Source organism: Anomaloglossus baeobatrachus, chromosome 6 (assembly GCF_048569485.1).
Source record: "Anomaloglossus baeobatrachus isolate aAnoBae1 chromosome 6, aAnoBae1.hap1, whole genome shotgun sequence".
NCBI classification, from domain to species: domain Eukaryota; kingdom Metazoa; phylum Chordata; class Amphibia; order Anura; family Aromobatidae; genus Anomaloglossus; species Anomaloglossus baeobatrachus.
This window is the reverse complement of record NC_134358.1, coordinates 247,871,633-247,886,336: the sequence shown is the minus strand read 5'-3', so window position 1 is coordinate 247,886,336 and position 14,704 is coordinate 247,871,633. Positions and strand designations below refer to the sequence as shown.

The window sequence follows — 14,704 nt, the reverse complement described above, 5'->3', positions numbered from 1 at the left end:
AGTCTCGTTTATGAGCTCTTCAGACTGCTGTAAACTCTAATGTCGCTGCATTAGCAATAAATTATGAAATATTGTGATGCCTGGAAACTGTCTCTGCTACAATATCTCAGCTGTGATTGTATTTCCCATAGGAAGACGACATCTCTCAGCACACTAGAATCACATAGAACAAAACACCATCGATTGCCCGAGACAAATACACTACATAGAATATGTATCTATTATCTCTATCTATTCCTCTATCTATCTATCTATCTATCTATTATCTATCTATCCCTCTATCTATCTATCTATCTATCAGTCTCTATATTTATCGATCTATTTATTGATTCAGTATCTGTATTAATCTATCCATCTAACAATCCAGTTCTCAATATCAATGTATAAAGGGGTTTATGATTTTGTTAAGGATGTTTTTGTACTTGTATATTTATTCTTAAGGGAAATGATATCATGATCAAAGAGGCGTGAATCCTCTTCGTTTCCTGTCTTCATGGAACATGATTCAATGATTTCGTTCATTAACTATATTAAGCAGTAATATAATTTTATCCTGAACTTATTAAAACATATTTTAGTTATTCCTTTTATTCATAGACTAAATAATTAAAATTATGCATAATTATTACACATAGAAAAAAAGACAATTCAATAATATGCACAGCATTTAGGCAAGGCAAGTCCATCTAATTTATTCCATCTAGAAAAAAAACTAGTTGGAAACCACATGTGTATGTGGGGCATACCTGATTTAGTTATGGTGTGCGTGTGTGTGTGTGTGTGTGTGTGTGTGTGTGTGTGTGTGTGTGTGTGTGTGTCTGTCTGTCTGTGTGTGTGTGTATACATATATATATATATATAGAGAGAGAGAGAGAGAGAGACTATTTTTCCAATCAATGTAAAGTGTTTCTGTATATGTATGTGTGATTGTCTATGTGTATATATATTTATATATATATATATATATATATATATATATATATATATATATATATATAAATGTGTGTGTATATGTGTATATATCTGTGTATGTATTTATGTGTGTATGTGTGTTGTATGTATCTATGTGTGTGTTGTTTGTATGTGTGTATGTATTTATCTGTGTGTGTGTGTGTGTGTGTGTGTGTGTGTGTGTGTGTGTGTGTTTTGTGTGTGTTTTGTATGTGTATGCATTCATTTGCTAAACACATATATGTAAAAGATAAGTCTTACATTGACATGGCAAAATGTGTGTGGGGGTGGTGCCTTTAGCAGGTTATAGGCGTCAGTTGTGGATCCAGTCATTCATCATTTTGTAAGAGAGGAAAAACTATCTTTAAAACTTACGAGCAAATAGTGTTGAGGTTTTTCTCTTCGTCCATGCTTTGCGAATAGGTTTCCATTTTATCTCCCATCGTGAGCATACAGTTGGAGAAGCCCTTAAAGACCGCATCGCACTTGCCTGCTGCCCTCACCGCCTGCACCAAGTATGCTGGGAACAGAGATCAGCACCAGTGAGCTGCACAGTTCCCCCTCAGTCACCACAGCGTATGCTGCACCTCTATCACATGCACTTTATCACAGGTAGCCTCAAAAACACTGCTGCTCCAACTACACATATATTATATATATACATAGAAATTCACATTATGCACATTATACTTCTCTTTACTGTACAATCACAATCTATCATACTGTAGCAGAACAAATTTATAAATTGGAGCAATTATACGGATACTTTAAAAGTAAAAAAAGATACATTGCAATGGTAGTAAAAAGAGGCTACTGTGATATACCGTATACTGCCCAAAAAAATAAGGGGAACACTTAAACAAAAGAATGGTATTTTGTTGTTCCCTTTATTTTGTTGAGCAATATATATATATATATACATACTGCATATATATATATACATATATATATATATATATATATATATATATATATATATATATATATTAAATACTGAACAGGGATATTATCTTCTGCAATATTGCAATATATATATGTATATATATATACATATATATACACATATATCTACATATATATATATATAAAAATAAATTTCTATCTACACATACAGATGAATACATATATAGATATATAGGTAAGTATAAAGAGCTGTATATTCATATTTTTCGGTATTTCTCTGACTCTATATAAAAATATAGAGATGCATACATGTGTACATCGATATATCGCGCTATATATATATATATATAGATAGATAGATAGATACATAGATACAGAAAACATAAGCTTTGTAACAGACGACCAATTAATAATTTTCAGTGTAAGATACAGAAATAAGCTTTTCTTGTAATAACCGTTTCTCATCTTGGTTCTAGACCATAAATACAATGTAATAAAACAGTTTAAATATCATTTCACACAAGACACCAAACATGAATAAAACATTCTTTTGAAAATCAAGTAAGTGTAAATGTTGGGGCAATTAAATGTATTTTTCCCCGAATGTTCCTGAGATGGAGCCTGGAGTATCCCCCACGTGGCAGTTCTTGGTGTTTCTATTATTAGTATTTCTCTTCCACGTGAAGCGTCTTCCCTGGATTGCTGCAGTAGTCGGTGTGGGAGAGGGGAGGGGGACACCATCACCACCAGACCTGGCACAGCCATCCATTGTAGGTCACACACTATCCCCATCACCCCCAGCCCTGGCACAGCCGTCCATTGTAAGTCTCACACTATCTCCATCCCCATCATCCCTGGCACAGCCATCCATTTTCGATCACACACGATCACCATCACCCTAGCCCTGGCACAGCCATCCCTTGTAGGTCATACAATATCTAGATCACCCCCAGCCCTGGGACAGCCATCCAAACTAGGTCAGATACTATCTCCATCACCACCAGTCCTGGCACAGCCATCATCCATTGTAGGTCACACACTTTCTCCATCACCCCCAGCCCTGGCACAGCGATCTATTGTAGGTCACACACTATCTCCATCACCCCCAGCCCTGGCAGAGCCATCCATTGTAGGTCTCACACTATCTCCATCACCCCTAGCCCTGGCACAGCCATACATTGTAGGTCTCACACTATCTCCATCACCCCCAGCCCTGGCACAGCCATCCATTGTAGGTCTCACACTATCTCCATCACCCCCAGCCCTGGCACAGCCATCCATTGTAGGTGAGGTACTATCTCAATCACCCCCAGCCCTGGCACAACCATCCATTGTAGGTCTCACACTATCTCCATAACCCCCAGCCCTGGCACAGCCATACATTGTAGGTCTCACACTATCTCCATCACCCCCAGGCCTGGCACAGCCATCCATTGTAGGTGAGGTACTATCTCCATCACCCCCAGGCCTGGCACAGCCATACATTGTAGGTCTCACACTATCTCCATCACTCCCAGCCCTGGCACAGCCATACATTGTAGGTCTCACACTATCTCCATCACCCCCAGCCCTGGCACAGCCATCCATTGTAGGTCTCACACTATCTCTATCACCCCCAGCCCTGGCACAGCCATCCATTGTAGGTCTCACACTATCTCCATCAACCCCAACCCTGGCACAGCCATCCATTGTAGGTGAGGTACTATCTCAATCACCCCCAGCCCTGGCACAGCCAACCATTGTAGGTCTTACACTATCTCCATCACCCCCAGGCCTGGCACAGCAATCCATTTTAGGTGAGGTACTATCTCCATCACCCCCAGGCCTGGCACAGCCATACATTGTAGGTCTTACACTATCTCCATCACCCCCAGCCCTGGCACAGCCATACATTGCAGGTCTCACAGTATCTCCATCACCCCCAGTCTTGGCACAGCCATACATTGTAGGTCTTACACTATCTCCATCACTCCCAGCCCTGGCACAGCCATACATTGTAGGTCTTACACTATCTCCATCACTCCCAGCCCTGGCACAGCCATACATTGTAGGTCTTACACTATCTCCATCACCCCCAGCCCTGGCACAGCCATACATTGTAGATCTTACACTATCTCCATCACTCCCAGCCCTGGCACAGCCATACATTGTAGGTCTTACACTATCTCCATCACTCCCAGCCCTGGCACAGCCATACATTGTAGGTCTTACACTATCTCCATCACCCCCAGCCCTGGCACAGCCATACATTGTAGATCTTACACTATCTCCATCACTCCCAGCCCTGGCACAGCCATACATTGTAGGTCTTACACTATCTCCATCACTCCCAGCCCTGGCACAGCCATACATTGTAGGTCTCACACTATCTCCATCACTCCCAGCCCTGGCACAGCCATACATTGTAGGTCTTACACTATCTCCATCACCCCCAGCCCTGGCACAGCCATACATTGTAGGTCTTACACTATCTCCATCACCCCCAGCCGTGGCACAGCCATACATTGTAGGTCTTACACTATCTCCATCACCCCCAGCCCTAGCACAGCCATACATTGTAGGTCTTACACTATCTCCATCACTCCCAGCCCTGGCACAGCCATACATTGTAGGTCTTACACTATCTCCATCACCCCCAGCCCTGGCACAGCCATACATTGTAGATCTTACACTATCTCCATCACTCCCAGCCCTGGCACAGCCATACATTGTAGATCTTACACTATCTCCATCACTCCCAGCCCTGGCACAGCCATACATTGTAGGTCTTACACTAGCTCCATCACTCCCAGCCCTGGCACAGCCATACATTGTAGGTCTTACACTATCTCCATCACTCCCAGCCCTGGCACAGCCATACATTGTAGGCCTCACACTATCTCCATAATGCCCCCATAACTACACAGTCAGCTTGCTGCAGGAAACATTGGAAGCTGCAGACCTTCTTCTGTGCACATCACCAGAGCACAATAACAACATTACTTTCCATTTCCCCCATTTCCTCTTACAAATGCATTCAGGCAGCTTGTCATTAAAAATGCATGCACACATTACACGTCCTTTCATCGTCTGCTCCAGCAGACTCCGGCTTACAGAAGATGCAGAAGCCATAGACACAGCCATCCCTCCCCAGGTGGATTGGGGTCTTGGATGGCCCCCAAATCCTCCACACTGTATCAATTCATTGAACGATCTTATACACTCGATTAAACCCACGTACCGGGCAATTCGACATCGAGTGTAAGTGGGTCATTTATCAGTGGTTACTGACTGCTGATAACTCTTGCCACAAATTACACCGATTTGATCTGTCAAAAGCGAAGAGTTGAATTGTGGATGCGATCGATTTAGATACTGGAGAAAGAACAATTGCATTGTTATATTCCATGTCTGTAACAGATGAATGGTCATGTGTGTGTGTCTTGTAAAGGAAAACCTAGTGCTGGAAATCAAGGAGGATCCCTCTTCTGTGTGTGGAATAGATTCGGGATCCTACCAGCCCCCTCCTCCCTTCACTGCCTATACCCTTGGTAAATGGAAGTATATCGCTATAAGGTGACACACTGCATCTATGGATCCAGCAGATCATCACTCCACACAAACAATCTAGATAAATCCCAACTGCTCATCATCATACATCATGATGCTGTATAATCCACCAGATATCAGCACTGACTACTGCGCATGCGTCACTTTATAGCATAACACTATGTAGCACTGCATCTGTACTTCATGGAAGTCTCTGTTTGCATCAGAATATTTTTTTTCTTTTTCAGACAATGGCCAATTTTGAAGTCAGATAAGGTAAGCTCTAATAGCGTTTCAGATCCTGGGCAGTACCCACACAATAAACAGCTAAAAGAGGCCCCCTGGCATCAGAGATCTCTGCCAACCACAGAGCTCTCAGGAAAAACACTGCAGAGCAGTGCATGAGCCTATGGGCAAAATCCGCTATACCAGCCATACTGCAAATACCGTATACAGCTTACATCGTTATATGAGGGAAAGATACAAAAGAAACGACCCTCCATAGGGATATATAGAGGAAGCACTGACCACAGCACAGAGCCCCTTCAGCAGCACACAGCAAGTGAGGAATCTGTCTGAGATATATATATATATATATATATATATATATATATATATATATATATATATATATATATATACATATATATATATATATATATATATATACACATATATATATACATATACATATATATATACATATATATATATATGTATATATATACATATATATATATATATCTCAGACAGATTCCTCACTTTTATATATATATATATATATATATATATATATATATATATATACTGCTCAAAGAAAAGCACTAAAATACCATTGTCTTGTAAAGAGAGGGAGATAGATGAGATATTCACTTCGGTCCTGAATGTTGTAGAAATATATGAGACACTGCACAAATGGAACATTAATGATGACACAGATAAAAATCTGTCAATAAAAAAAAAGTTGTAAATCAATGTAGAATCTACATGTAACATCTCCCCTCGAAGTGCTGCCATCGCCCCCATATCTCATCAGTGAAGCTATAAATTAAGGAGCTTCTGATTATAATGAAATCGTGTGAATTTTACAATTGTGATTTCTTATTCTTTTATTCTAGAAGTCGCCCTACATTATACTTCTCGTGTCAGTTACATTTGGAATGGTTTCTTCGCTGTTCTGGGTGAGGAGCCCTTGTAAAGCGCTGAGCCCGCTCCCCCAGTGGCTGCTGATAATGCTGTTCTCAGGCTGCAGCCGATCTGCTCGTCTGCAATTAGCGGTGTGAGGTGTGATGTCTGCCGCACTAATGGCCTCTCTGGTGGAGCAGTCCTGAGCCTGGCACCGAGGCACCGGGGTGCAGGCTGTGCGGATCGGGCGGATCACGGCTCCTCATTAGTGGGGATTAGTCTGTGCAGGCTGCACTCTCATTGTCTCCTCATCTGTACACATTTCTCCTTAGTAGAGGTGCTAATTGAGAATTTTCTTTTCATCATCTCATCACCCAGGTTCCTCACTTCACGAGTGTATTGTGCTGGGTGGAGGAAGAGCTTCTGTCACTGAGGCCCATTTGTCTCAGGGATGCTGAGGAGAGATGCCAAGTCCAGCACTTGTCGCAGTGAGCGACTGAATACAAAATTCTGGGTAATGTTATCTGTGCCATAGAGGTTCAATCGAAATACACTGCCCTGTGCCATAGAGGTTCAATCGAAATACACTGCCCTGTGCCATAGAGGCTCAATAGAAATACACTGCCCTGTGCCATAGAGGCTCAATAGAAATACACTGCCCTGTGCCATAGAGGCTCAATAGAAATACACTGCCCTGTGCCATAGAGGCTCAATAGAAATGCACTGCCCTGTGCCATAGAGGTTCAATCGAAATGCACTGCCCTGTGCCATAGAGGTTCAATCGAAATACACTGCCCTGTGCCATAAAGGCTCTCAGAATATACACTGTCCTGTGCCATAGAGGCTCAATGGAAATACACTGCCCTGTGCAATAGAAATTAAATGGAAATACACTGCCCTGTGCCATAGAAATTCAATGGAAATACACTGCCCTGTGCCATAGAAATTCAATGGAAATACACTGCCCTGTGCCATAGAAATTCAATGAAAATACACTACCCTGTGCCACAAAGGCTCTATGGAAATGCACTGCCCTGTGCCATAGAGGTTCAGTGGAAATACACTGCCCTGTGCCATAGAGGTTCAGTGGAAATACACTGCCCTGTGCCACAAAGGCTCTATGGAAATACACTGCCCTGTGCCACAAAGGCTCTATGGAAATACACTGCCCTGTGCCCAGGAACCAAACACACATATATCTACAATAAGTGAGGACTGCCATCACTGGAGACACATCCTCCTCATAGAAATGTGTCAGTCCCATCATTCTGCTTACAAGAGATTCAACAATGAGTGTAGGAGACTGATATTATTGAGGAAAAAGCGGCTTAAAAATTGCTAAGTGTCTCTGCATAGATGCATTTGAGATACATATATATATATATATATATATATATATATATATATATATATATACATATATGTATATATATATGTATATATATATATATATATATATATAAAACACACACACACACACACACATAGTATATATATATATGTATATATATATATATATATATATATACATGTATATAAACAAATTTCTAGATATACATACAGATGCATCTATTTCTCTCTTTATAAATATTATATATGCATCTATATATACATATCTTATCTATACATTATTTTTAAAAATATATAATATATACTAGATAGAAGTTAGATGCATAAAATAATAAAAATAGGTAAACAGCCAGATATATGTAAAATAAAAATGTAATAGGTACAAGCATAGATACTGTAAAATACATGATGGATAGATAAATGATAGATAGATAGATAGATAGATAGAGGGATAGAGGGATAGGTAGATATAGATAGATAGATAGATAGATAGATAGAAGGATAGATAGAGGGATAGATATAGATAGATGGAGATAGATAGATATAGATACATAGATTGATAGACAGATAAAGATTTTACATCTAAAGCCAGATACATAAAAAGGAAGGCAGATATCCAGAAAGGATAGAGATCAGCGAGGGTTCTGAATATTCGATGGTGAATGTTGCTGTCTGTACATACACAGGATCTGGATCTTATTGCTGGAAAGCCATCGAATCTTTTTCTTATTTTAAGGACACGACAATCTGCCTGAATTGACTTCGCTCCCATTCATTCTGCATCCGCATCCTCCATTTCTACACTTTCCATTATCACCAGTTCCCATCATGTAGAGCCCATATATGAGGCACATTTTGCAGTATAAAAATATACAGAGAAACCACCAATAACTATAAATCCGTTGACGATCGCCGGCATTCGATCGTCAACCACAGTAATCGTTGATTTTCCAGATCGCAGCACGACAATACGAGGCCGATTGTACGATATTCCCTATGATCCGAGCCCTATTTGAGATGGTGGCGATGGTGGACGATAGAGGAGCTCAGGCACTCACCTATGTGCACAGCCAGCACCAGTAGAATATATCTTCCGTTCAGATGAACTCCCATCCTACATTGAATAAAACCATTGGAGACTGTAGATTAATGTGATATTTGGGAAATCCTGGGTGGGGAGTGATAAGAACCAGGCATTGCAGACAGGATCCAGCAGCTAGCACTTACACAGCCGGCTGGGAAGGGAAGAGCTGGGATGGGTCTCACCATTTGGAGGGGAGGACGGAGCTCAGCCCCTGCCCCCCCTGGAGCTGACGTGAGGGGGCTGGCCATGCACCAGGTGCTTATACAGAGGATCCCCATTTATAGTCCCCACAGGCTGGGAATAGGGGGGCACCGTCACATAGATTCCTATGGAGGATGAGCACCTGTGCTGGCTGTAGAAAGTGACAGCAGTGACCACACCTGGAGATGACTCCTGTATCATTACTGTTCTTACAGGTCTCCATCTCATAACATGAGGCAGTCAGGTACCATGTGCCAGACCGGTGACACCTGCACACAATGCCCAGGGGCAGGGAAGACTCGAGTGGGGAGGGGGCCAGGACCACCACAGGGGAGACACGAGTGGGGAGGGGACCAGGGGCAGGGAACACAACGAGGACACGGGTGGGGAGGGGGCCAGGGCCACCACTGGGGAGGAGCTGCTGACAACATGATGTCACCGATCCCTGACTGACAACCTCACTGATCCGGCCATGTAGTAGAGCTGCTGTCAGCCCTCACTGTCAATGGGAATTATCACTTTCATCTCGCTATCTTTTCTTATCTATATATTCATCTTTTATCTCTGTATGTTATCTATTTATCTGTGATCTATATATTATCCATCCGTATATCTACTTATCTATCCATCCATTTATTATCAATCTGTTCATCTTTATTTCTTCATTCATGATCTATCTATAATCCAGCTATCATCTGTCTGATATACATACAATTTGTACATTTCATTTATCCCATCCATCAAACTTTGTTCTACCATTTCTTCTATCCCAGTTTTAATTTACTTATTTATCCCTTTAGCTAAATATCTGTTTAACCCAATACAGTCATTTCTTCATCTTTTGCAATTTATCTATATAAGCTATTATTTTACTGTATCTTGGTTTGTAATTATTTAGTAATTAAGTAATCTAACATACAATCATCCCATATTTAATCTAATCTATCTAGCCCTACTTTCTTTTTTTTTCTTTCTCTTTCTTTACCTTTTTTTCTCCCCTTTCTATCTTTCTTTCTTTTTTCCTCGTTTTTTCTTTCTTTTCTTCCAGTCTTCCTATTTTTACTTTCATTCTTTCTTCCTTCCTTTCTCTTTCTCTTGCTCGCTTTCCTCCATCCTTGTTTTTCCTTTTTTTCCTTTCTCTCTTTTTTCTTCCTTTTCGTTCTATCTTTTTCCTTTCCTTCCTGTCTTTCTTTTTTCCTCCATTTTCTTTTCTTTCTTTTCTTCTTTCCCTTTTTCTCCCTTCTGTCTTTTTCTTTCCTTCTTTCTCTTTTTCCTTTCTTTCTTCCTTTCTCTTTCTCTCTCTCGCTTTCCTCCATCCTTCTTTCTTTCTCTATCTTTCTTCCTTCCTTTCTTTTTCTTTCTTTATTTCTTTCCTTCCTTCTTTCTTTATTTCTTTCCTTCCTTCTTTCTTTATTTCTTTCGTTTCTTCTTTCTTTCTCTCTGTCATTCTTCCTCCCTTCCTTTTTTTCCCTTCCTTCCTCTCCCTCTCTCATAGATGGCGACAATACATGAGACAATAGTGGTCTGGTATATACATTTCTTTTTCCTTTCTGTCTTCCTTTCTCTCGCTCTCTCTCCCTTTCATCCATCCTTCTTTCTGTCTCTACCTGTCTTTCTTTTTCTTTCTATTTCTTTCTTTTTCTCTTTCTCTCTGTCATTCTTCCCTCCTTCCTTCCTTTCTTTCCTTTCTCACAATACATGAGACAATGGTGGTCTGGTATATATATATATATATATATATATATCTCAAAAATGCAAGTGCTAATTGCCAGTGAATTGAAGGAACTCCACATATCTCCATTTGTTACGTCGCCTGTTCTCTTCTCTCGGTCCACCACCTCTCACTATTCATCTATGTATATTCCTTGGCAGACTCAGTACCCTCCAGCCTCCTCCTCACATACCCTACTGAGCGGGTTTTCTGGGCAGACCCCTACAGTGACCTGCTTTCTGACTGCAGCCTCTTTCACCCCCGCTGATCAGCCGCAGCCTCAGCTCCGGCAGGATCCTCCTCGGTGACGTCAGCAGGGGAGTGCTGTGACGTCAGCAGGGAGGTGAGTTTCCCCTGCACCTGCTCAGCATTCTAATCGGTTTCTCTAAGCTGAGGAGCCTGACAGACGTGGCTCCTGTAGACTCCGGGAGGGAATCCTTCCCGGTCCAAATGGTAAAGCACTTTCTTAACAGCTTGACTCAGATGCAGCACAGGTAATAAGAGGAGAAAAAGCCCCACTGCTGCCCTCCCCTGATACTCATTGCTCCCCTCCCCCCCCTCTACCCATTCCACCCCCCCTTTCTGCCGCATGCCTTACATTGCATAGTCTTTCATACCAAGTCTGGTATCGAACTATGAGTCTTCTAATAACCAAGATAAGGCAATGCAGAGGCTTACCTGCAGTCCTATGTAAAACCACACATATATCATAAGGACACCATTATATCAGGTGTACCATGCAGATTTTAAAGGACACATTTATTTCTTACCTTTTTACTTATTATTCACTCCTTGATTTTGCAAGAAAAAAAGCAAACCTCTAAAATCTGCATCAAATAATATGTGAATTTGGCCATGATTGTTATGCTTTACTGTTCCACACATTTCTTTTCTAATATATTTTGGGATCAGATATAAGCAAGGACATGATTTCACATTGGTTTCATAAACATGACAATAATTTACATGGTAGTCTTTTACAGTCACATTGTCAATATTTCCTGATAAATCTGCACATATATGTATTAATTAATAATAAACTATTCTTAAATAGATTGTTTCAAAGAAATGTCAATTTAGTCTAATGTTCTTGAAACCATAGTCAAAAGGTGCATTTTCATATTATATCATTATGTGCTGCAAAGAACCCTCTTCATAAATATATATATATATATATATATATATATATATATATAGAGAGAGAGAGAGAGAGAGAAGAGAGAAGAGACAGAAAAGAGAGAAGAGAGAAGAGACAGAGGAGAGAGAGAAAAGAGAGAAGAGAGAGAGAAAGAGAGAGAGAGAAGAGGAGAGAAGAGAGAGAAAAGAGAGAGAGAAGAGAGAGAGAAAGAGAGAGAGAAGAGAGAGAGAAAGAGAGAGAGAAGAGAGAGAGAGGAGAGAGAGAAGAGAGAGACAGAAGAAAAAGAGAAGAGAGAGAAAGAGAGAGAAAGAGAGAAGAGAGAGGAGAGAGAGAGAAGAGAAAGAGAGAAGAGAGAGAGGAGAGAAAGAAGAGAGAGAGGAGAGAGAGAGAAGAGAGAGAGGAGAGAAAGAAAAGAGAGAGAGAGGAGAGAGAGAGAGAGGAGAGAGAAAAGAGAGAGAGAGAGAGACGAGAGAGAGAGAAGAGAAAGAGAAGAGAGAGCAAGAGAGAGAAAGAGAGAAGAGAGAGGAGAGAGAGAGAGAAGAGGGAGAGAAAGAGAGAGAGAGAGAGAGAGAGAAGAGAGAGGAGAGAGAGAGAAGAGAGAGAGAGGAGAGAGAGAAAAGAGAGAGAGAAGAGAGAGAGAAGAGAGAGAGAAGAGAGAGAGAGAAGAGAGAGAGAGAAGAGAGAGGAGAGAGAGAAGAGAGAGAGGAGAGAGAGAGAAGAGAGAGTAGAGAGAGAAAAGAGAGAGAGGAGAGAGAAGAGAGAGAGAGAAGAGAGAGAGAAAGAAAGAGAGAGAAGGGAGAGAGGAGAGAGAAAAGAGAGAGAGAGAGAAGAGAGAGAGGGCAGAGAGAATATCTTTATGAGTCTATTTGTTAAATAGTTTGCTTTATGTTAGAGGGATTGTCCACCTTTGGGGACTATTTTTTTATTACTTAAATGCATGTATTCGGAGCTCAAAATATTTTTTAATTCAGTTTATAGGGGTTGTCCATGACACAAGCAACCAGTTGTTAAATAATACAATGTCACAAGAGCCTTAGGAGACCTGACGCTGACCGCTAGAATGGCGCAGGTATGGGAGGTGAACATAATGAGTGTTTATTTTACATTAGAAAACATAGGATTTAAAGGAGTTCTCCAGTCTAAAAGAACCATTGTGCAGTCACTCTATGTGACAGGAGTATAACGATCGCAGTCGCAGTGATCACAACCAGGACCATGTGCAGGGGGACCCACTGATCCCAGCGCCTACTTCAGCTGCATGTGAGTCCGAGAACATACATTCAGCTGTGTATAGCTGTGCAGAGAACCGTCGGATCACTGTAGCACTAAACATGTCACTGGTCAATCAGAGGCCAGCAGCTGATGTTGGCGTGCCCATGACTAGGGGGACATGGCAGTGATGTCATGCGCCATGGCATGTATGTCAAGATAAGCTACTAGCTGTACAAAAGGAAGCAGAGTGGTGTGGGAGCAGAGGGAGGTGAGTAGAGTGGGTTTTTTGTGTTTTGTTTTTTTTTTTAAATGCAGAATGGGGAACATATATACCGGGATGGGGACATATGTACCAGAATGGGGGGCATATATATGTGGTGGGCCCAGGATCGAGGACATATATACCAGGACAGGCCCAGAATAGGGGACAAAAATACCAGGATTGAGGACATATATATCGGGATGGTCCCAGAATGGTGGCATACATATATACCAGGATGGGTGACATACAATATATACAAGGATGGAGCACATGATAGGGGGGCTTATATATCAGAAAAGGGAACCTATATACCAGGATAGGCCCAGGGTGCAGAACATATATTCAGTGCCTTGCGAAACTATTCGGCCCCTTTGATTTTGTCAACCTTTCCCCACATTTCAGGTTTCAAACATAAAGATAGAAATGTTAATGTTCTGGTGAAGAATCAACAAGTGGGACACAATTGTGAAGTTGAACGAAATGTATTGCTTATTTTAAACTTTTTTAAAAAATAAATAACTGAAAATTGGGGCGTGCAATATTATTCAGACTCTTTAAGTTAATACTTTGTAGCTCCACCTTTTGCTGCTATTACAGCTGCAAGTCGCTTGGGGTATGTCTCCATCAGTTTTGCACATCAAGAGACTGAAATTATTGCCCATTCTTCCTTTGCAAACAGCTCGAGCTGAGTGAGGTTGGATGGAGAGCGTTTGTGAACAGCAGTTTTAAGCTCTTTCCACAGATTCTCGATTGGATTCAGGTCTGGACTTTGACTTGGCCATTCTAACTCCTGGATACGTTTATTTGTGAACCATTCCATTGTAGATTTTGCTTTATGTTTTGGATCATTGTCTTGTTGGAAGACAAATCTCCATCCTAGTCTCAGGTCTTTTGCAGACTCCAACAGGTTTTCTTCAAGAATGGTCCTATATTTGGTTCCATCCATCTTCCCATGAATTTAAACCATCTTCCCTGTCCCTGCTGAAGAAAAGCAGGCCCAAACCATGATGCTGCCACCACCATGTTTGACAGTGGGGATGGTGTGTTCAGGGTGATGAGCTGTGTTGCTTTTATGCCAAACATATCATTTGGCATTGTGCCCAAAAAGTTCGATTTTGGTTTCATCTGACCAGAGCACCTTCTTCCACATGTTTGGTGTGTCTTCCAGGTGGCTTGTGGCAAACTTTAAATGACAGTTTTTATGGATATCTTTGAGAAATAGCTTTCTTCTTGCCACTC

The 14,704-nt window shown here is 41.2% G+C and overlaps 1 protein-coding gene across 1 annotated transcript in view; it reads right to left on the bottom strand.

The window, feature by feature from the left end:
* Positions 1–9,152, bottom strand: part of NRN1 (neuritin 1) — an 11,791-nt gene extending 2,639 nt beyond the window's left edge. Inside the window, exons 1-2 of the mRNA XM_075314791.1 lie at positions 8,916–9,152; positions 1,327–1,471 (exon numbers count right to left, since the gene is read on the bottom strand). Of these exons, the coding sequence (XP_075170906.1) occupies positions 1,327–1,471; positions 8,916–8,970 (200 nt within the window). The 5' untranslated portion in view covers positions 8,971–9,152. The remainder of the gene's footprint in view (positions 1–1,326; positions 1,472–8,915) is intronic.
* Positions 9,153–14,704: the final 5,552 nt, after the last annotated feature.